At 37.9% G+C, this 24,521-nt stretch overlaps 1 protein-coding gene across 10 annotated transcripts in view; it reads right to left on the bottom strand.

Moving 5' to 3' along the window:
- The window catches only part of PLEKHA5 (pleckstrin homology domain containing A5), a 248,976-nt gene that overhangs the window by 77,629 nt on the left and 146,826 nt on the right, over nucleotides 1–24,521 (bottom strand). For 6 of the 10 annotated variants that reach the window (XM_028829293.2, XM_028829301.2, XM_077953134.1 and 3 more), the window contains 3 exons: nucleotides 21,469–21,936; nucleotides 12,793–13,258; nucleotides 8,972–9,055 (listed from right to left, as the gene is read on the bottom strand). In XM_028829293.2, the coding sequence (XP_028685126.1) occupies nucleotides 8,972–9,055; nucleotides 12,793–13,258; nucleotides 21,469–21,936 (1,018 nt within the window). Of the gene's footprint in view, nucleotides 1–4,500; nucleotides 4,555–5,404; nucleotides 5,525–8,971; nucleotides 9,056–12,792; nucleotides 13,259–21,468; nucleotides 21,937–24,521 lie in introns of all 10 variants that reach the window. The other 4 variants (XM_077953135.1, XM_077953136.1, XM_077953139.1 and 1 more) reach the window with 2 other exon arrangements.

Raw genomic sequence — 24,521 nt, 5'->3', positions numbered from 1 at the left:
GTGATCTTGGCTCACTGCAACCTCTGCCTCCACCTCCTAGGTTCGAGTGATTCTCCTGTCTCAGCCTCCTGAGAAGCTGAGATTACAGGTGACCACCACCATGCCTGGCTAATTTTCATATTTTTAGTAGAGATGAGGTTTCACTATATGTTGGCCAGGCTGGTCTCGAACTCCTGCCCTCAGGTGATATACCTGCCTTGGCCTTCCAAAGTGCTGGGATTACAGGTGTGAGCCACCGTGCCCAGCCACTGAATACATTTTTAAGAGAGAGATTTTCTTCATTGTGGTTAGGGTGTGTGATACTGTTAGTCTGGTCTTCAGATATAGCACAGGGTAAAATACTGTCTTTCATGGCCTGGCTTGGGAATCTAACCATCAGGGATACTATTAAGAATCCTTAATAACCAGTAGGGTACAGGAGCCAAAACAATCAGTGTGCTCCTTCTGTATCTTACAACCAAATATCATCAAATGGTTTGGCTACAATCAGCTCCTATGGAAACCTGTTACTCTAGTTTCAAACAAATGACTTATAGTTGGCTCTGTGGAACCTTTTAGGGACTCCTAATCATAAAATGATTGCTCAACAGCTCAGCTTATGCTTGATCTGCCCTGCTCTGATAAGAAAAAAATTTTTTTCAAAATTTTCTCTTTCCCTCATAAAATAAACACCAGCCACGATTGCACTTTCAAACAACTACAACAGGATACTTCATTCTCCAGGGGAGGAGACCCCATTTTAACTGCTGATAATCTGAAATTTACTTCCAACCTCCTGGCAAGTACACAGCAAGGGCAACACTTTACTTATGGCTTCCCCCCATCCCATTTATACACTGTTAGACAGAAAAATAAACATGGAAAAAGCTAACAAATGTTAAATCCATTCAGTAGATGCAGTTTAGGATGAAGCTGGCAAGTTTCACTTAAACTGTAACCAAAAGTGTCTCCAATATTCAGCAACAACTAAGCTGGATGAGAATAAAATGAGTTACTGATATATTATGTATTTATTCATTCTCTACATAGAACATGGATGAGGTACATAAAATATATAGTTGGGATTACTGTATGTATACAGGTTCTACTTTGGGCCTGTGCTATCTTAAGATTCACAAAAATGACAAATAAACCAGGGCTAGTATTATATAAATGTAGACTTCGAATAATACACTAACTGGGCTATGGAAGCATAAATAAACTGTAATACTGTACTTCATAATAAAACAAAAAACCGAAGAAAATTCTACCATGTAATTAGTAGAGCTATTGTTATTTTAAAACCACTTTAATACATGATTCATCCTCATAAACGGTGATAGTGAGAATCAAATTATATTGCTGAAGTTACAGGCACCAGAAGTCAAGATTTTTGGATTGCCTGTTAATATGTAAATCTGTAGACTTTCAGATAAGGCAATTTTATTTTTTATTTTTTATTAAACATTCCAGTAGCATCAGAAATGAGTTGACCTCTGAAGCAACTATGAGAATACTCTTTGGGTCTATTTTTTTTGTGAATAGTGACAGCTATTAACAGAATTTAAAGAAATTACAGTTTTGCTTTTGATTATTGCAATCCCTCACAAGCGGCAGGAGGAAAACTACATTTTGTTGCTGGTCTTGTGTTATTCTGATGATTTATTAGGGGAGGCAGAATAAGTGTTAGAGTGAGAATAGATGAGCACATGTTCATTTGTTATGATATATAGTATAAAATGTGACCAGAGCCTTTTCCTCTTTCAGATTTTATAATCTACTCTTGAATTTGTAGTTATATAAAACTGATGAATCAATTCATAAATCCAGGGAACCAATAATCCCTACAAAAACAACAGACCTGGTCATCTAAAATGTTATGTTACTGGCAGTAACAAGATTAAAAGCTGGAAATGTTTGAGCTGAATGAAAAATTGTATTAAAACGCAGTTATCTAAATCATAAATTTTTAATAAAATTATTTAAAGAGAGATTTGCTTTAGGAAACCTTAAAGATATATATATTTAAGTATATCTGAGTTTTGGGGCAAAGTCTCCACCATGTTTTCATATGCTGTCTAATTATTACCTAAAAATGGCCCAATTTTTGCTATCAAAATATTCTTACTTCAAACACAAAATATCATTCAAACAATTCTGTAATTCTTCTCATTATCACAAACTTTAAAAATTGAATAACTTTATTTCAGATAAATTACCAGAAAAGCTTTGGTGACATGTTGAGAGAATAGAGAAGATCAATAACACATTGGGATGTTTAGAAGTCACCTGTAGGACCACAGCATGGAGCAATAGAAAAGGTTCAACAAAGCTTTCTTCGAGACGAGTGATGGGAACGTGAGACTCAACAGGATCTAGGTCATTTAGGTAAAGGGATAAAACACAATTTCGATCTGGGAAAGTGATTGAGGATCAGCAAATGGTGGTGTTTTTGGTATATTTACCTGTCCTTCTCTAAAATTTTCTGAAGTTCTATGTCTCTGCAATTCCAGCTTTGATTCAATGAGGTCGGTAATAAGTTACAGCAAACCACAAGGTTTATTTTCTGAGATGCCGGATAACTTCAGATTCATGTTTATATCATTGTTTTTTAAACCTATTTTTTTTGCGGCTCTAAATACAAATGAGTTTTTTATTTCCCATGTATCTTAGCAGCTTTTTGGCAGTGCAGAATTTTGAAGGAAGATGGATTTTTCTATTTTATTAGCTAACACGTCTTTATTAGACTGCTTTCAAAGTACATAATATACACTGTGGTTAAATTTCAATAGCCTGAATCTCTGGATTGAAGATCTGAAATTTGGATACATGAAATGCTCATTTTAAAAGCATTCCAATGGCCAAAATGCTGATGAAAATGTTTTGTGAACAATATATAAATTTTATATTACCAAAAGTGTGTTACTTTTAAAAATTAAAATAAGAAATATGATTTAACACCTTTCAAAGGGTTATCCTAATGCAAAATCCCTCTTTAAATACAACTAATTTAAAGTAGCACATTACTGTTTTGTTTCAAATATGCAAATATAAATATGAACGCATTTGTCTTATTTTCCACAGTAACCTCTTTATTTGATAAAATAGTCAAGTTTGGACATTTTGAAACAAGCTAGAATAAGTTTTAGCTTGATTTATATAAAAAATGCATTCAATGAAATAAATTATGTCTAATAACAAAAAATTCCCAACAAATTAAAATTAAATATTAATGGAGCATTTTATAAAAACTGAGTCACTACTTGTTCAATGCCACTTTCCTTTTTTTTTCTGAGATGGAGTCTGGCTCTGTTGCCCAAGCTGGAGTGCAGTGGCACGATCTTGGTTCACTGCAATCTCCACCTCCAGGGCTCAAGCGATTCTCCTGCCTCAGCCTTCCAAGTAGTGGGGATTACAGGTGCGCACCACCACGCCTGGCTAATTTTTGTACTTTTAGTAGAGACAGGGTTTCGCCATGTTGGCTGGGCTGGTCTCAAATTCCTGACCTTAGTTGATCCACCCGCCTCAGCCTCCCAAAGTGCTGGGATTACAGGCGTGAGCCAACATGCCCGGCCCATTGCCACTTTCCCTTTTGATCATTCACCTCAATCAGCCACACCTGGTGCCACCACTGAGTTAATGCTAGGAACGTGAGCCTCCTATAAAACTGGCTCTATACACGTTGGCAAAGACCAAACACTGGAAGTACACAGCAAACAGGGAATAAGGACAGGCAACTAAAAATCACCTCCACTACACACTTCACCCATCTTCCTTCCTCCCTCCCTCTCTCTCTTTCTCTGTTTCTTTAAGACAGAGTCTTGAGCTATAGCCCATGCTGGAGTACAGTGGTGCACGATCTCAGCTCACTGCAACCTCCACCTCCTGGGTTCAAGCAATTCTTGTGCCTCAGCCTGCTGAGTAGCTGGGATTATAGACATTCACTGTGACGCCCGGCTAATTTTTGTACTTTTAGTAGAGGCAGGGTTTCTCCATGTTGGCCAGGCTGGTCTCGAACTCCTGGCCTTCAGTGAGCCACCTGCCTCGGCCTCCCGAAGTGCTGGGATTACAGGCATGAGCCATTGTATGCAGTCAACTTCACCCACCTTTAAACTCCCCTTTGTGAATACAGAGCACACTACATTCACCCTCCTTCTTGCCTTCTAACAAGACAATTCACAGCTTGGTGTCTGTTCCTTTAATTAGGTCAACTTCAAGCTGAGATAAGCCTCAAGGAGTAGGCGTTTTAATGGGATAAGAAGAAAGAAGTCTAGAGAATTTAGGCTGTCAATTTCAGCTGACCCAACATTTGTATCCCCCCTTTACTTCCACATCTGTCCTTTCTCCCTGTTTATTACGGAATTCCTGAATCCACCTGGTCAGGGATTTCATATTCTATCACTTGTAAAAGTCATGTTATTAATTCAAAGTGACTGAAATAGCTGAGTAGCCTGAAAAACTGTATTATATTTAAGAAGTTCTATTAAGTATTAAAAGTAAGAAAATCTCTATGAATCCCACCTGGTGATCCAAATATATGGTGTTCCTTTGGAGATGATGTGAAAGAATTTCATTCTAGTAGGCACCAATTAAGAAAAAAGGGACAGAGAAAGAGGATGTGGAATTCAAGAAAAGGTCAATTTTGGAATAAGAAAAACAGGTAATTTACTACAACCTATTATATCACAGTGCACGACAACTTTCACGCACATGCTCCCCTGTAAATGGTACCACTGACATATTAAATTATAAAATTATATTTTGTTTTGTAAGAAACTAAGTAGACATGCATATGAACAATGAACTATTAAGCAGAAAAATTCCTTAAAATAGCTCTAGCAAAAACTGACTGTTAGAACTTTTACATGTCAATTATTTCCTGTAATAAAGTACTACTTCTTTCAATAAGATGCTTCTTATATAACCAGAGCTATAAACCCTTTGAGAAATGGTTATGTGTTCATTGCTTTCATTAAAAATAAAAGACATTTTAAAATTAATTTTTAACATTTAAAAGGCAGTATTATTAAAGCTATAATGAATTTTCAATTCATTGTTTTACTGGAAATTATAGGACTTCTCAATATTTGTTTTACCAGGTGTGGAAGTCACAGTATTCAGTGAATAACAACATGAAGTTAATGCATACATGAAGTACTGTATGCATTTCCTTCCTCAAAACCAAAAGCCAGTGGGTGAGCGGGTGGGTAGAAGGCTAAAAAGAAATGCACCCTACCTGCATTTTCTTTCAGTCATGTATAAATAAGTTCGATTCTCAAAGGGTTAATAGGAGATTCTAATGTTGTCACTATAATGATGGTATGGGCTCATGCTCAATACTAATGACGCTGATCATATTGACTAATGAGTGGTTCAAAATAAGTGATGATGGCAGACGACACAGACAAATCTCTCCATAGCTGACCTTTGGGCTGTGGGCCTCAAGCTTTAGCTGCATGAGCTGTGCTAACGTATGCTCCCGGATACTACTCAGTTCAGCTTGCTGCCGTCTCAGCTTTATTAGCAGCAGCGTAAGCTCCTCTGGCTGAAGGAGTACAATTTAAGAATCCAAACAGTGGAAAACAGATTAATTGTTGTCTTAAGTGACAGATATTAAACCAAGATTTCTTGGCAAGTTTCCTCTTACGGTTGACATCAAACATAGTGCCTAGGCACTATGATGATAGGTCCTACATAAATGCATAGATATCTAGAGAAATAGAAGGAACAGTGTTACTTTAAAAGATACAGCAAAACAACAGTATATTAAGGCATTTTCTCAGAACTCATGAGAATATTTAAATGTTAAGTACAAAAAAGTACGTCAAAAAACCATTATAAAGGTTTGTACATAAGTGCTACTAAAAATTATTAAAAGATATTTTACTAAGATGTCTAAAAAAATTACACCTTTTTCCAGCAATAGTACAAATACCTACATGTCCAACTTTCTAACAGAAGGTATATAAAATAATTAAAATAAATGTAGGCCGGGCACAGTGACTCACGCCTTTAATTCCAGCACTTTGGGAGGCCGAGGCAGGAGATCACAAGGTCAGGAGTTTGAGACCAGCCTGGCCAACATGGTGAGGCCCTGTCTCTACTAAAGATACAAAAAATTAGCCAGGCATGGTGGCGTGCGACTGTAATCCCAGCTACCGGGGAGGCAGGAGAATCGCTTGAACCCAGGAGGCGGAGGTTGCAGTGAGCCGAGATCACGCCATTGCATTCCAGCCTGGGAAACAGGGCGAGACTCCATCTCAAAAATAAGTAAATAAATAAATAAATAGTAAGTAAATAAATAAATAAAATAAATAAATAAAATAAAATTGATGTAAAACTTGGATATCTTCACATTATTAAACTTGGGATCTGGGTTCTATTAATTATTTCCCAGTTATATTCTGAAATGTCACTGTTAGTGCTTTCATATAGCATTTTTTAGGAACAAAAGATCAGTTTTATTTTTTAAGAAAAAGAGAAAGTTTCCATGGGCACATAAACCTTCCTTCACTCTGGGAAAAGAAGAGAACCTTTTTTTGGTTCCTGATTGGTGACTGTGATCCAAAGGAAAACAAATTTTAAATACAGTAAGGTATGGGCACTGGCAGTCTTACAGCCCATAAAATATTACTTGGTATTTCTCAGAGCTTTGTTACAATTAACAACTGAAAGCGGGCTACAGGGAGACTCTCCTCACTTGAGTGCTGCAATGTAGTCTTAAAAATTCCAGGCTAAAAAGTATTCCTGAGATTGGTTTGTTTTGCCTACACCACACATTGCACTAGCTCTCTTCTGTTCTGTTTGTTATTGCTCTTTATTTTCCTACAATTCTTTTCAAAAACAGAAATCATTTTTAACCATTATCTGAAATTGTATTAAAAATTATTGCCTTCAGACAGAAAAAGTGTTAGTAGAAGTAAACTATAGTTACTATTGGATTCCTTAGATAAAACTAGGTATCTACAGGTGAGACAACAGTTTTTTACTGTATATTAAATGGTCAAAGAAGGTTTGGTGTGTGAGATTTAAATAAACCACATAAGAGAAAAAGAACAGTTGCTTTTGCTCTGATGCCAATTCTATCTTGTGACCTCATGATGCTAGAAAGGTCCGTGTTTTATGATCATCATCTCCAACACTTGCCAGGGAGAAGGTAAGGTGGGGTAAGGGATATAGATATTCTAAGAACCACAAGAAATCAGGCCGGGCGCGGTGGCTCAAGCCTGTAATCCCAGCACTTTGGGAGGCCGAGACGGGCGGATCACGAGGTCAGGAGATCAAGACCATCCTGGCTAACACGGTGAAACCCCACCTCTACTAAAAAATACAAAAAAAAACTAGCCGGGCGAGGTGGCGGGCGCCTGTAGTCCCAGCTACTCGGGAGGCTGAGGCAGGAGAATGGCGTAAACCCGGGAGGCGGAGCTTGCAGTGAGCTGAGATCCGGCCACTGCACTCCAGCCTGGGCGACAGAGCCAGACTCCCTCTCAAAAAAAAAAAAAAAAAAAAAAAAAAAAAAAAAAAAAAAAAAAGAAATCAGAGTGATACCACAAGAAATACTGAAACTCTGATTTATTATTTATGGATCTTAAAAGATTAAGAGATTTTCAAAAGGATGAAAGACACCAATAACTTTATTTAGATTTTGAGGCCAAATAAAGAGGCACGTTTGACCAAAGAAAGCAGGAGAAGTTGTAAATAAATTTTGTGCTAAATACCCACTAGAGGGAGCAAGGAATTAGAGAAACATTTGTGGTATGCTATTTAGCATTTACTTTGTCATTAATGACTATTCGTCAGGTCAACAATCTAATGTTTTAAAATTCTAACATTTTAAAGTTCTTAGTTTTAATTAAATAATCTTTGGCAAATAAACTGCAGGAAGTTTAAAGCAAGAAAATATTTCCTTTTATCTAAACGTATAAAAGATAAAACAATGTTTTTACAAAACACGTAAGATGAATTTGATTACTGCAGAAAGGGAATTTTAAATAATGAACAACGATATACACAGGTGCTAAAATCACATCTTTACAGAAACTGAGGCTATCTACTGACAATAAAGCCAGAGCCCCTGATAAAAGAACATTACCATTAAAATAAACTGAAGTGAGGAAAAGTCATCTTTTCTCTTCAACTAGAAGTATCCTGCTAATATAACACCTTTCCAATTAACATAACACTGACAATGAAATGATAATGGTAAGTACTTTCTTTGCTGGAATGTTTGTTACAGTCTTTCTTTTTCTGCTGATAAGCAAATCAGTTTCTTTTATTAACAGCTCTAAGGAAGTTAATCTAAAAATCCACACGAAAAACTTAATACACTGGCAGTTTGACTACAAATAGCTGCTTGCTGGATTTTTTCACTAATGAATTACTGCAATTTCTGTTTTAAGGATAAGGGAATTAACAAAGTAAAGAAACCCACTTAGCTTACACAATAAAGTTTCTTTCTTTTTTTTTTTGTGAGACATTCTCACTTTGTTGCCCAGGCTGCAGTGCAATGGCCGGATCTCGGCTCCCTGCAAACTCCACCTCCCGGGTTCAAGTGATTCTCTTGCCTCAGTCTCCCGAGTAGCTGGGATTACAGGCACGCACCACCATGCCCAGCTAATTTTGTATTTTCAGTAGTGATGGGGTTTCACCATGTTGGCCAGGCTGGTCTCGAACTCCTGACCTCAAGCAATCCGCCCACCTCGGCCTCCCAAAGTACTGGGATTACAGGCATGAGCCACCACACCCGGCTGTAAAGTCTCAAAATATAATCTTTTATTTGGCCAGTCAGGCACTTAGGAAACGGTATCCACTAAAACACCGAAATGGCTACATGATTCCAAATTCTTCTGATGAGCATCTCTTGCACAAAAGCAGTAATGCTTTTTCTTTGGGAGAACCTCTGAAAATTCAAACTTATAAACTATGTTAGATATGTACCTTCCTGTGTAGCACATAAATAAAACATGGTATGGTAAATAAAGATATTACTCACCGTTTTCCCTTGGAGGCTCTGGGGACTAACAGACTGTAAAGTCAGGCCAGCTGGCACTGACCTTCTGTCAGGCACATAGACATGCTAGGAAAGTAAAGGTACAATGTAATTCTGCAATAAAGTTTTTTTTTTCTTGTCAATGTCAGCAAGGAGAAATCTTAAATTCATATTATGAAATACCATTTAAAATTGCTATTAGTGCTTATGAAAGATGATAGAGACTAAAATTTCTTGTGTCATAAAATACTAATGTGGGGCTGGATGAGGTGGCTCACGCCTGTAATCCCAATGCTTTGAAAGGCCAGGGTGGACAGATCACTTGAGGTCAGGGGTTTGAGATCAGCCTAGCCAACATGGTGAAACCCTGTCCTTTCTCTACTAAAAATACAAAAAAATTAGCCAGGTATGGTGGCATGGGCCTATAATCCCAGCTACTCGGAAGGCTGACGTGGGAGAATTGCTGGAACCTGGGAGGTGGAGATTGCAGTGAGCCGAGATAGCGTCATTGCACTCCAGCCTGGGTGACACAGCGAGGCTCCATCTCAAAAAATACTGATGTGGATGAGCAGAGTAATTCTTTTTTTTAAGGCAGAATCTTGCTCTGTTGCCCAGGCTAGAGTGTATAGCGAGATCTCAGCTCACTGCAACCTCCACCTCCCGGGTTCAAGAGATTCTCCTACCGCAGCCTCTCAAGTAGCTGAGATTACAGGCGCATGCCACCACACCTGACTAATTTTTGTAGTTTTAGTAGAGACAGGGTTTCACCACGTTGGCCAGGCTGGTCTCTAACTCCTGGCCTCAATTAATCTGCCTACCTCGGCCTCCCAAAGTGCTAGGATTACAGGAGAGAGTCACTGTGCCCGGCCTGAACAGAGTAATTCTAAAATCTGGTTTAGAGGTTGTCAAAAACTCTCTGGCCTCAGGATCCCTTTATATTTTTAAAAAGAAAATTTAGTGGCAAGAGTGGCATTGTTTAACAGTTCTGCAAAACTTTAATGTCTGGCTGGATTCTTGTATCTGTTTCTGTATTTAATCTGTTGTGATAATCTCTTTAAGTGGAAGTATGTGAAGAAAATTTACCCTCAATATACACAGTTGGAGAAAAGGAAGAAAACTTTAATAGTTTTTCTTGATAATTATAGATGTTCATCTCTGACTTTGCGCTATAGCTCAAAAAAGTGGTATTTTTTTAAAGGTTAGTAACAGTGATATCTGAAACCTTATCAACGAACTTTTGATACTCTGTTACATTAATATGCACTGGTCTATTTGAACTTTAAATGAATCTTGTGATATTAAACACTGGTCATTTGGAAAATATTGGTTCAGTGAGTTATGCAATGTTCCAAATGTTGACATATGTCAGTATACAATATTAAAAAATCACCACTGTTAATATCACCACCAATCTTTAAGCACCGGAAAGCTGTCAAGTTCAGAGTGGCAGATACATGATTTCCAAAATTCTATTTTTTGCTTGAAAACTCAAACGTTGTCATCAGTGACAAATACTGTCAGTTGTTTTCCTTGAAGTGACAGGGTAGCATTCATTTTGAGAAAGTGTGTCTATCAAATACCACGTCTGAATATTGATAGTTGTCTTTTGTTCAAATAAAAATGCATTTCACAATAAAAGGAGCTAATTCAGCTTGCAACTCCGTCACGTGTTTTACTGGGAGATAACTGTTAGCACTTTGGTATGCCATAGAAGTGCTTTATGCATTTACCATTTCATCACAAGTAAACAGTAAAAGAATATGTAACAAAATGTTACAGTTCAATAAAATTATTTTCTATTGTTTCATGAATGAGATTTATAAGTGAACCTGATACTTCTATTTTTTTACTTCAAGTGTGTGGCAGTGAAGGCTACAATGACCACTAGTATAGTCTGGAGCCACTGTCTTGATTTATGCTAAGGTGCCAGAAATGTTACTCACCATCACTTCTGTACTACTAGCGCAAGTAGGAATACAATGAATAATGCCTTATTACGATTATAAAAATAGTTTTGACTCCCTGAAAGGGTCATGGGGAGGGAACCCCCACAGGGTTCCATGAACTACACTTTAAGAACCACTGATCTAGATCAAGGAAGAGGACAGGATAGTTTGAAAGAAAAATTTGGCAATTTTGGAGAAGTCTTTTAGGAGTAGCAGTAGTAGATGGTCGGGAATCGGGTAGAGAATATAGATTCATCTCATATTTGCTGTCAAAACAGATGATATATTCTGCCCAAAACCATGAAAAATATGATTAAGAACGACAGCATGTAATTTAGAGCCAATTGTTACACCAAACACATTAATTTGTCTTACATCAGATTTTTCTTATATATTATTACTATTTTTATATCAATCATGATTTAGTCTTTGGACAAAGTGAGGAAACACTGAACTTTGTTACAATGGAGTCCAAAGTGAGCCTTTTTTGTGAGGCAAATTAAAACTTTCTTCAAAGGAAAATTCCTGATTAATTTATTAATCTTAATAAATATTTATGGAAGTATCAAGCAAATGCTTTAGGTAATAATGCAGCTGAAGGATTCAGCCTGTCACAAGGGTAAGAAAAGAGCATTTTAAAATAGTATAAAGCAATAACTTATTACTATTTTTTGAGTCAGAGTCCTGCTCTGTCGCTCAGGCTGGGGTGCAGTGGCGCAATCACAGCTTACTACAGCCTCAACCTCCCAGGTTCAAGTGATCCTATGGCCTTGGCTCCCCAAAGTGTTGGGATTACAGGCGCGAGCCACTATGTCTGGCCAAAGAATTCTTTAGTATGAAAAAAAAAAAGCAATTTAGGATAGACATTAGGGAACTGGCTGTGTACTAGCTGACTAATCAAAGCCACTGCTTTAGCATTATGAAAAGCTGATTGATACAAAGCACTTTGAATTCACTTCAAGTAATCTATACTAAGCAATGCTTAAACCAACTTAATATACAAAGTAAAACATGATCTCCATTTTTTAAATGTATATATACCATTAAGCTCTAATATTAAATTGAGTGTTTAAGGAGTTATCTGAATATGCTATTATTGTTGGCTAGAAGATAAAGTTAACACTTTTATCCTCATGAACAACAGGATGAGCTTGATACAAAATTTCAGGTATGCCAGAAGACAGTAGGTGTAGAATTTGCAAGTGTGTAAAAAGCCAATAACAATGAATGTGGTCTAGGCCAGGCACAGTGGCTAACGCCTGCAATCTCAGCACTTTGAGAGGCCGAGGCCAGTGGATCACTTGAGATCAGGAGTTCAAGACCAGCCTGAGCATCATGGTGAAACCATGACTCTACTAAAAATACAAAAATTAGCCAGGTGTGGTGGTGCATGTCTATAATCCCAGCTACTCGGGAGGCTGAGGCAGGAGAATCACTTGAGTCCGGGAGGCAGAGGCTGCGGTGAGCTGAGATTATGCCTCTGCATTTCAGCCTGGGCAACAGAGTGAGACTTCGTCTCAAAACAAAACAACAACAACAACAACAACAACAAAACCAAAAACCACCAATGAAATGCACGTGGTGTTAACCTACATGGAGAACTGATGAGACATGGTATCAAGCAGAGAATACAGAATGCATCTGCTCAAAAGAACTGCTCCTGTGTTCCTGAGGGATGAAGTGTTGCAATTAGGTACTTTTTATACATGAGATCTTAATGGTGTAAAATATTTTTATTTATTTTTTAAAACAAAATAGAGAGCTGCCTTGCTTACTTTCTCCTCATTCTTTTGTCTCTCACATTTAAAATAGTATACTAGAAAGAAAACACAGCATTTATAAGGTAGTGAGTTAACATAAAATGAGCAGCTATTTTACCTTAGGGTGATGGGCCCTGTGTCTGCGGTCTATTGTCACATCTCCTCTCTGAATTGGTGAAGACACTTCCGATCTGTAAGTTCGTTGAGGGGAGTATCCCTGATAAGCAGCTATTGACCCGTGGGATGGTGATGTGGGAATAGAGTGCATTGTCTGGTCAGAAATATTTACCATGGTTTTGGGACTACTCAAAGTACTGTGTCGAGGGAGGGTGCTCTGTTTATTATAAAACTGACGCTGCTGCCATTCGTAGAGCTGCCACATTGTGTCATCTCTCATGGACCTCCGTTTCTCCTCCGCTCCGGGTCCTAACGTCTTGTCATGAGTGGAAGGGGCTACACTGCAGATACTTTCAGGCCTTGTCTTGCTGTTTCTTGGGAGTGTTCTATAACCTTCAGGGTAGCGGGCCATAATCTGGGCTCTGTGGCTTGGCATATTTCTTGGTAATGTTTGGTAAGAAATTACTCTAAAATAAAAAAATAATTAAAATGTAAACATGAAGAAGAGTTATTTTCCAAATTCTAAATTAGAGTACATTTCTTTTGTTTCAGTAAGTAAAACATATACTAGAATTTTTTTTTTTTGGAGATGGAGTCTCGCTCTGTCACCCAGGCTGGAGTGCAATGGTGCGATCTTGGCTCACTGCAACCTCCGCCTCCCAGGCTCAAGCGATTCTCCCGCCTCAGCCTCCGAAGTAACTGGGATTACAGGCATCCACCACCATGCCCGGCTGATCTTGAATTCCTGACCTCAGGTAATTCACCTGCCTTGGCCTCCCAAAGTGCTGGGATTACAGGCATGAGCCATCGTGCCCGGCTTAGAATGTATTTTTTTTAAAGATTGAAATATTATACAAGATATACACTATTAATAGATTTTAATCTTTTTATGAAATTCAATTTAACAAATTTAACACAGGATAAACAGCATCTATATCAATTACACAAAATATTATTAGTTCCACACAATGTACAGTTTGATTTAAAGATGAAAGACTATTATACTTCGTTTGAGAAATAAGAATGTTTAAAATCTAATCTCAATTCTGTCTCTGTATTTTATTTGTTCTTATATAAATAAAGTCTCATTTTCATACATCTCATCAGAGCACTAGGATTTCTATGTATGGACGAAGTATGAAGTGAGTTACACCCACAGAGCATAAAGACAGGAAAGAAATTACTGCAAGTATATGTTGACTATTCTGTTGGATGTTTTCTTTCAGGAAGTATGGTTATTTATGGGAGTAAATACATCAGTACATTTGGTTTGAAGGAATAACTTCCTTTCATAGCTTTTCCTAACTTGAAATATAAAAATGACTTGGAGTTGACGCTCAGAATTCTATTAAAGATAAAATACTTAAATATCACAATATTTCAGATATAAAACTGCAATCTCAGCAATTTTCTAATGTTTCCAGCACAGTAATTAATATTTCACTTCATAGATGGTGGAATATTTCTCAGGAGGCTTTTTAAAGCAATCTAAAAATGCTTCATGTACATTATGCATGCAAAGTATAGTTCTTTTAAAATGCTAATTTTGGGAATTGGATATGTAATTGCATATTACTAAGCACAGAATATTACCATTTCCAAAAATCAAAGAATACAATTTCAGTTTACTACTTTTAAAAAAACCACTTTGATAAACACACTATTTTGAATTTATAAAACTATCACAGTGCCAACTTCATACTAGGTGAAATTCATGATATAAAAAAGATTTTTAAAAGTTAGTTAGGGGAGGAGTGAGCCAGAAAAAAAGAGTCAATTAAAAACTCTATGTTAAGTTAACATTTGTGTTTCTCTATTATCTTTTTTTTTTGTAGATAGTGTTTTGCTCTGTTGCCCAGGCTGAAGTGCACTGGCACAATCTCAGCTCACTGCAACCTCCGCCTCCCAGGTTCAAGTGGTTCTCCTGCCTCCGCCCCCTGAGTAGCTGGGACTACAGGCACCAGCCACCAAGCCCAGCTAATTTTTTGTACTTTCATAGGTTTTGCCATGTTGCCTAGGGTCATCTCGAACTCCTGAGCTCAGGCAATCTGCCCGCCTCAGCCTCCCAAAGTACCAGGATTATAGGAGTGGGCGCCCGGCCTCCTATTTCCTTTAGATATAGAGGTGTAGGTATAATTCAAATTCTAAATACAAACATACTTTTTTTTTTTTGAGACGGGTTCTCACTCTGTCACCCAGGGTGGAGTGCAGTGGAGTACACTGCAGCCTCGTCCTCCTGGGCTCAAGTGATCTTCCTGCCTCAGCCTCCTAAATAGCTAGGAATACAGGTATATGCCACCATGCCTGGCTAATTTTTTATTTTTCCCAGACATAACCTTTTAACCACCACCACCACCACAAGAAACATCTAGATTAGAAAAAGCAAGATTAGGCTGGGTGCGGTGGCTCACACCTGTAATCCCAGTATTTTGGGAGGCTGAGGAGGCAGATTGCTTGAGGCCAGGAGTTCGAGACCAGCCTGGCCAACATGGTGAAACCCTGTCTCCACTAAAAATACAAAAATCAGCCAAGCATGGTGATGTATGCCTTAGTTCCAGCTACTCGGGAGGCTGAGGCAGGAGAATCACTTAAACCTGGGAGGTGGAGGTTGCAGTGAGCTGAGATCGTGTCACTGCACTCCAGCCTGGGTGATAAGACAGAGACTCTGTCTCCACAAAATAAATAAATAAAATAAAATAAAGAATATGAAAAAGCAAAATTAAATTACAAGTATTCATCTAATACTATCATCTCCATGGGCATAAATTTATATCCTAACATCAAAATCAACATAATTCAATGAACTAAGTGTGTAGAAGGGTTGGGACTCCACAAACTCAGGTTTCCTGATCTCTTCTTTCAATGTTTAGTTAACAACTTTTTCCTAGTATTACATGGGCCCTTACTGGTTGTGAAAATGTCAGAGATATTGGTAATTACATGGACCAGAAGGGATTAAAGATTTGATGGGAAAATTATTTGAACATACTCTTAATAATCTGGGAATCCTTCGCTGATAATCTGGATATAAGAGCTCTCTTTTGAGCCAAATACCTGTCAGCAACAATGCACAAATACTGCTATATTATAGTTACAAAAAGATTTCAGGCTGGGTGCAGTGGCTCACCCCTATAATCCCAGCACTTTGGGAGGCCATGGCGGGTGGATCACTCAGGAGTTCAACATAGCAAAATCCCATCTCTACAAAAACTACAAAATATTAGTCGGGCGTGGTGGCGTGCTCCTGCACTCCCAGCTACTTAGGAGGTTGAAGCAGGAGAATTGCTTGAACCCGGGAGGCAGAGTTTGCAGTTGCAGCGAGCTGAGATTGTGGCACTCCAGCCTGGCAACAGAGGGAGGGCTCTGTCTCCAAAAAAAAAAAAAAAAAAAAGAAAAAAAAAAAAGATTTCATTGTGATGAGGTGTAATGAATTGAGTGCACTGGACTATGAGGCACGCAATTAATAAACTGCCTGCATAATTGGTATCTATTGGGGTAGTAAAATTATGTTACCTTTATACTAAGAGAAAATCTCACGTTAAATATACCTTCTCTTTGTGGGTTAAAGCATCCAGAGGGGATATAGTGGGAAAACAGTAAAGCAGGAAAAGTGGTTGATCAAAAATCAAGACAGCCAAGTTTTGATTCCTGCTTTCCTATTAAGTACTTAGACCTTAGATAAGTTACATATTCTGGGGCCTTCAGAATATTGGGGGCAGGGTAGGGGAGTAGGGGAGAAAAGACCAAGAGATTTTATATATATATAAAACACTTTCCAAGCTAAGCACTGTACTAAGTATTGGGGATAAAAAGAAAAAAAAAAGTAAAAAGGTTATATAGCATGCTGGGGGATGTACACATGTCAACAAATCACGACAATACGTTGTATGAAGATTGTCTAATAGAAGCATATGAAAATTACCCTATGGATATTTCAGGATGTCAGTATAGCCAAATATATATATATATATATATATATATATATATATATATATATTTTTTTTTTTTTTTCCTGAGATGGAGTCTCTCTTTGTCATCCAGGCTGGAGTGCAGTGGCATGATCTCTGCTCACTGGACCTCTGTCTCCCGGGTTCAAATGATTCTCCTGCCTCAGTCTCCCAAGTAGCTGACAGGTGCCTGCTGCCATGCCCAACTAATTTTTCTATTTTTAGTAGAGACGAGGTTTCACCATGTTGGCCAGGCTGGTCTTGAACTCCATACCTCAGGTGATCCACCCACCTTGGCCTCCCAAAGTCCTAGGATTACAGGTGTGAGCCACCACGCTTGGTCCAAGAGATCATACTTGGGGTTACAGAAAGAGCTTGTGGGTTAAACAGAACTAAAATGCAGGTCTCCTACTTTCTAAAGCAGTACTCTTTTAACTATGCCAGCGATCCCTAAACTTTTGGATTAAAAAAAAAAAAATCCCTCTATTTTAAAATTTTGCCTAAGATATGAATATTATTTTAAAAAAATCATACTCATCTATTACAATGACTTAAACATAAAAAGGCATTAAAAATTAGGAAGGATATAATCTTATAGTACCAGAGAGCCCTTTATATGCTATTAAAATCTAGCCAATGGCCAACTGATACTGGGATCCTCTTTTTTCATCTAGAAGATGATTTCATCATAAACTTACTCCAGAGCTCTAAAATTCTATGCCTTATTTTTTAAAAAAATATTTCTAATTATTTCAACCATTTCTCCTAAACTAAATTTCCTTCCTCATGCTGGTTGTTCTTCAGGATTTCAATGTCTCTACTCAAAAACAGGTTGTTCAAAATTGAACAAAATGTCTCCAGACAAGAACCCCTGCATTCAGGCCAACCATCTGATGCCTTCAGGGGTGGAGAGAGGGAGAAAGGTACCCAATTGCTCTTATATAACCAGTATAAAGAGTTCAATTTCTTGAGGCTTTCCCTCCACGGGTATTTCCCATTTTGTTTCTGCTTGGTCTTCCTCCCCCTCTTCACCTTCTCTGATCACATTAAAGCCAGAAACTGGAAAACATCCAGAGCTGGCAACCCCATGACTATGTGCAAATATGTCAGCTAGGGAAAGCTGACTCCATCAAAGAGACTGCCCTAGTACAAAAGCAATTTACCCTGACACACCTTGGTTTATCTGGTCATTTACAAATTCAAGAAATACTACAGTAGGCTTAATATGCAAAAAGCTAGAGATTAAGCACTGAGCTATATCATAGAAACATGTAAGGAAGGGGACATACATTATCAATCTAAAACACACCCAAAATTCTTATAAGCTAATGTCGAAATTATAGTTCAAAAACATAATTACACTAAAACACTTCTGTCAAGCGCTCTGAAGTATTCATAATGTGTGGGTTGGGCCCTGTTGTAGAGATGTATATTGAACCTGAACTGTCAACTATCATATGATCATTAATAGCAAGATATGTATATTTTTAGTAAGCTTGGTTAATTAATGACATTAAAAGGCTCTTCTGTCATCTTTGGAACCACATTTGGGGAATTTTAATTAAAAATTAAATTATTATCAAGCAAATTTATTTTTATCCCATATATTTCTAGCACTTTGAGACCTGTTTTTCAAAACTACAATTCCCTTTAGTGACTTTTTTCCCCAAAGAAATTCAAATTAAGCAAAGTGTGATTTACTTTTAACTGAAAGCTTAAGAAATGAACACTCTAAGCTCCTGCATCAGATTTAGTGCCCTATTGACCAGCAGCTGCCTGTCAAGCACCATAAAAACCCTTTCCCTGTGATTCTGCCATGCAGAACAATGGCTTAAGGACCATGCATCTTAACAGTGCCTGCCACTCAGAATGAAACTTTAAAGCTTTGTTCACAGATGCAGGGATCTACTATTTGACTAAATATTAAACCTTTTTCTTCCTATCAGAACTTTAATAATAAAAGGCTTTCATAAAGCTTTTTAAAAAATGATTTAGATATTGAATTACAATTGTTTCTTTCCACCAATAAAAAATCATTTCATTATAAAACACAACTATTTTTATAATGAAGTTTATATCATAATGTAGATGATATTTTCTTATGATCCAAAGTAGACTCAAGCCATTTCAAAAGAACATCTAAATAACAGTATTTATAAAAACTGGCATAACAGTTAACCCAAAAATGTAGGAGGAACCCAGAGAAAACCTTAGCTCAAAATAACCTAAAACCAGCCTTCAGAAGCTGTTGGTCTATGTCCAAAAGAAAGAAGTCACAGAAAGACTTTACTGATATTAATTACTCATAAAGGAACCTAAAACCAGTATTTATACTTAACAATTTTTAAAAAATCCTCTAATTTCAAGATATCTGTTGACTCTCTACATACATTTTTAAACTTAAGAAAGTATGATTTTTGGGGAAAAGTGATTCTTCTTTGAAGTGAGATTTAACATGGTGAGCAGAGACTCAGCAATCTTCTGATTTAGATTTTTATTATTTTCCTGAAAGTCATTACTTTCCCAAGTACTTTCAAACATCCTTTCATTTTTTTCCCCCCAGAACTGCTTCCTGCTTCTGTCTAATCAAATTGTATTAATTTATTTTCCTGCTAGTAATATACGAGCTTATTCATGTTTGTCATTCCATCCAACATTAAGTAATCTAATTTTTATTCACCTGTGCCTTCATTAATTCATTTATTTATGATTTTGGTCAATCTGGTAAGTGAAAAATAACGCCTAATTGATTCTTTAATGTGCAATTGCCTGATTACTGCTAAATTCGAGCATTTGCCAGTTCTTTTTAAAGAAAATTGACAAATAAGATTGTACATATTTATGGTGAACAACATGCTTTGAAATATATGTATTGTGGAATGGCTAAATCAAGCTAATTAACATATGCATTACCTCACATAACCCATCCAACAACTATCTTCTCTTTTCCCAAATCTTTTCTTTGCAGTAAAAGGCACCAAATCACCCTAGTTGCCCAGGCCAAAAAGGCAGGGTGCCATTCTCGATTTCCCTCAAGAAACTTCCAGATTGGGGTGCAGTGGCACAATCCTGGCTCACTGCAACCTCTGCCTCCCGGGTTCAAGAGATTCTCCTGCCTCAGCCTCCCGAGTAGCTGAGATTACAGGTGAGCACCAAAATGTCTGGTTAATCTTTGTATTTTCAGTAGAGATGGGGTTTCACCATCTTGACCAGGCTGGTCTGGAAATCCTGGCCTCAATTGATCCACCTGCCTTGGCCTCCCAAAGTGCTGGGATTACAGATGCGAGCCACCTCGCCCGACACCAAACTTAATCTTGAGCAAGACGGGTTTGCAGTCAAGCACATCAAAGCAACCAACTAGACTTGTCAATTGTATCCTGAATACATCCTCTTCCTCTTCTCACTTCAATCACTTAAGTAACTTTTGAACTTTCTCCAATTTACTCTCCAGATTTCTGAGACACCAATCTGAATATATCTCTCCTAGCTTATGTCTCTAGCCTTGTTCTTCACTCATTGTTTCCCCAGTTACAACCAAGTCATACTAGATTTCTTTTGATTTTTCTGTTCTCTACTAACCCTGGAGCTTTGCATATTTAAGCCCTAACATGCATGTCATTCTTCGTATCACAGCTTGTGTTTTGCTTCCTCTACAAAGGTTTTCCTGGACTCTGAATCCTTAAGATTGTGTTGGTTATCCGAAATGTGTTCCTACAGCACCCTGGTCTGCCTTCATTGTATCTGTCATACTAAATTGCATCTACTTATTCAACTGTCTCCTCTAGTACAGAATTATCTTTGTGAGAACCTGGACTGTATCTTTTCATTATTTTACTTTGTGGTCTCACAATTAGCAAATAGCAATTGTACAATAAATATATTAAGAAAAAGTGCATGCAAAAATGAATAAATGCTCACATAAATACATTTACTTTTCATTTTTTTTAGAGTTGGGTTCTCACTGTGCTGTCAGACTGGAGTGCAGTGGCACAGCCATAGCTCACTGCAGCTCCCAACTCCTGGGCTCAAGCAATCCTTCTACTTCAACTTCCCCCAAGTAGTTGGTACTACAGGCATGCAACACTATGCTTGACTAATTTTTAAAAATGTTTTCAGAGATGGGGTCTTGCGAGGTTGCCCAGGCTGGACTCAAACTCCTGGCCTCAAATGATTCTCCTGCTTTGGCCTCCCAAAGTGCCAGGATTATAAGCACAAACAACTGCTTCTGGCCTTGTATTTAATAGTTATGTGCATTCTTATTTAAAGAAAGCCCAAGAATAAGACTGAAAATTAGGGAGCAGTAGGCCTTTGCTGCCTCCATATTACTTGTCTCAGAAGATCCTTACATTGCACCAAGCTGCAGAAACTGGTAATGGAGGACAGTCAGAGAAGAGGTGATAATGGCAGGGGACAAGACAGGGGTGAGTTGGGAGGATAGGGCTTGCTCCCTCCCTCTCCCAAATAAACTCGATCTCTACCTGTAACCCAAGCCTTTTCTTGTGCTTGAACAGGTAGGATGACTCCTTGTCACTAACAAAGTTGAGTGACAGAACATAAGAGACAGAGAATAAATACTTATATCTGATCATCATAAACAAAAGACATAGTAATGAAGCTGTAATAGCTAAAACACAATTTAAACCAATATTTTAATCAGTAGCTCAGAAACCAATCTCCACCAACACAGCATTAAAAAAACCTGGGTTCATAATAACAAGACATATACTTACCCCCTGGTTTCTTCTTCATGACCCCTCCCCTTCTGGATTTTAATCCACTGTTCCAACTGCTGCATTGAATTTGTTCTCTGTATGACTCGATCAGCCTCTGTGTATAAGGGCCCTGTACTGGGGCGATTTCCACCTCTAAGATCTGCCAGGCTAACATTGACTATTTTGTTCTCTGAACTATTCAAGTTGACTGGTCTGTAGTGTGCAGTTTGAGCAGGGCATGCTGACCCACTCTCATATTCAGATGGCAGAGAATTCAGCTTTACACTATTAATTTTTGTTAACGGTCTATCTTGACCATCCTTCTGAAATCCGTATTTTTCAGCTTCTAATGCCTTTTTTTCTTCAATTTTGCTCATTTCCTTGTTTTTTTGATTGTTTTGGATCTCTGGTTTAATTAGAACTCTATGGTTGGGAATGTTATTGCTTTCCTTAGTTGGTGCATTTTCAGATGTAATCTTGTCCACTCTGAAATCAGAGAAGAAAATCATAGTAAATCAGATGAAATAATGCACATATTACTTCTGGGATTCAATCTAGGAAAAATTCTACTTTATGGGGGTGGGGGCAAGGGGACTGGAAAGGGTTACAGTGGACAAGTCTACACAAACACTCAATGCTGTGATATTAACATTCAAGCACAACACCAGAATGTATAAACAGAAAGGGGGGAAAAAGAAAACATAAAAGAACTAGAGGGTAAAAAGTGATGTGTGCTCCCACCATTAGGAATCTGAAAATAAAGCAAATTAAGACTGCCTTAAGACAGTTAAACCACAAAATCTACACTCCTTGTTGACTCATGAGACAAACATGACTCTGGTTGTGGAAATGGCTGCAACAGGAAATTACAGTCTGATGCTATCAAAGATCTGAACCATATGATTAACTCCTTTTGTCTGTATTCAAGAGGAACTCAGTATGATTTTAGAGCTCTTGAAGTCTGACTGCACATGTCCGGCTTGCGACTCTGTTCTTACTAGCTGTGTCTTCAGGCAAAGTACAGAACACTTAAAGTGCCCTATGCTTCCTCTTTGGTAAATGGGTATGATCATGTCACCAAGATCAGAGGGTTCTTGTGAGAATCAGATGAGTTAATAAGTGGCTGGCACAGACCTTACTACCATGATAATTCTATCACATCAAGCAAACTTGGGTTAGAATCTGGCATCCCATGTCCACTGGCCACTGAAAGAATGAGCTAGTTAACAGCATGTGTCTAGGTCACTTGACAGTTGTACTGCTCACTAATCACTTCCAGACTCTGAAAAGATCAAGCTGAGTGTCTGAACCTGCACGAAACTGCCAAGATCATGCCACTCTAGGAGGCCTCTCAGGAGCCAGCCAACCCTCCATATTCCAATAAATAAAAATGCTTCTATCAGAAACTAGGTTTGGTAATGCTGTCAATGTTTATGATGTGTGGAAAAGATGTAGATCTACATACATATATCTGTAATCAACTATAGATGAAGATATCTAGAAAGTTTGGAATATGGTCACTGAGGCAAAAAAAAAAAAAAAAGTGACTATCTTTCTTGGAGTAAACTTATGAACCATCCATATCTTTAGGTTAGATATAAACCATAGCTTCTAGATTGGAGGCAATACTAGAATTGGGAAAATTTACTAAGATAGACTATGTGCTTCTTTCTCCTGAAAAATAAAAGTTGGCCAGCGGTGGCAGCTCATGCCTGTAATCCTAGCACTTTGGGAGGCCAAGATGGGTGGATCACCTGAGATCAGGTGTTTGAGACCAGCCGGGCCAAAATGGTGAAACCCAGTCTCTTTGAAAAATAAAAAATAAAAATTAGCCGGGCGTGGTGGTGGGCATCTGTAATCCCACCTACTCGGGAGGCTGAGGCAGGAGAATTGCTTGAACCTGGGAGGCAGATGTTGGAGTGAGCTGAGATTGTGCCACTGCACTCCAGCCTGGGCGACAGAGTGAGACTCCATCTCAAAACAAGAACAACACAAAGAAGGCATAGAAAATTTACCCTAAAAGCACGTGTATCCTTGCTATTTGGGAGGGCAGGAGTTTTAACATTAAACGTAAAATAACTGAAAAGATTTTTAAAACATAATTACTGTAGTCTATCTAAAGCTACTATTATTACTGCCATCATGATTATTATCATTATTATTTGAGACAAGGTTTCTTGCTCTATAACCCAGCGGGGAGTTCAGTGATGTGATCACAGCTCACTGCAACCTCAACTTTCTGAGTTCAAGTGATCCTTCCCTCTTAGCCTCCTGAGCAGCTGGGACTACAGGTACAAGCCACCACACCCAGCAAATTTTTAAATTTTTGGGGGGATGGGGTTTCGCTGGTTGCCTAGGTTGATCTTGAACTCCTGGGCTCAAGCAATCCTCCCACCTTGGCCTTCTAAATTGTTGGGGTTACAAGCGTGAGCCACCATGCTCAGCCTAAAGCTATTATTTTAAATTAAAACTGTGGTGCGCTTTTTTTCCTTTTTCCCCAAGATTTATCATTGAAAAAGTCATCAAAAAGACACATATGATGACTTTTCTCTAAATAGAATAAAGCTGACTCAGAAAAGTATGCTAAGGTACCATAAATAATGTAAAACTTGTGATCTAATTTTAAAAAGTGACACAAGTTATTGCAGAAAATGCACTGAGATATATAAAATGAAAATAATGGGCTTAGAGATGAAAATTATTCAGAGAATCCATATTATACTTAGATTTTTTTTTTTTAATTTTGGCCATCAATGATCTGCACACTAGGAGACTATGACATTGTAGTGAACAGGTGAAATACTTTATAAAGTTAGGGAAAATGAACTCTCAAGTTAAAAACTGGATGTTCTATTAGAGTGATATGCTCTAATAAATATTTTAAGTATTTGAGTCATACAGCAAAATGAGTGCATTAGCTTAAAACCCAGCAAACAAAATCTCTCTATACTGACTTTCACTTTGAATGACTAAATCTAATGGGGTGGGATAAAAATTCCAACAACTAGGAGTAGAAGAAAACATGTAATTTCTATAGGATAATGGATGCTAAGCTGGGCACACAGGTGGTA

The sequence above is a fragment of the Macaca mulatta genome, chromosome 11, assembly GCF_049350105.2.
Source record: "Macaca mulatta isolate MMU2019108-1 chromosome 11, T2T-MMU8v2.0, whole genome shotgun sequence".
Classification (NCBI taxonomy): domain Eukaryota; kingdom Metazoa; phylum Chordata; class Mammalia; order Primates; family Cercopithecidae; genus Macaca; species Macaca mulatta.
Note: the sequence above shows the minus strand (reverse complement) of the source record. Positions and strands in the feature narration are given on the sequence as shown.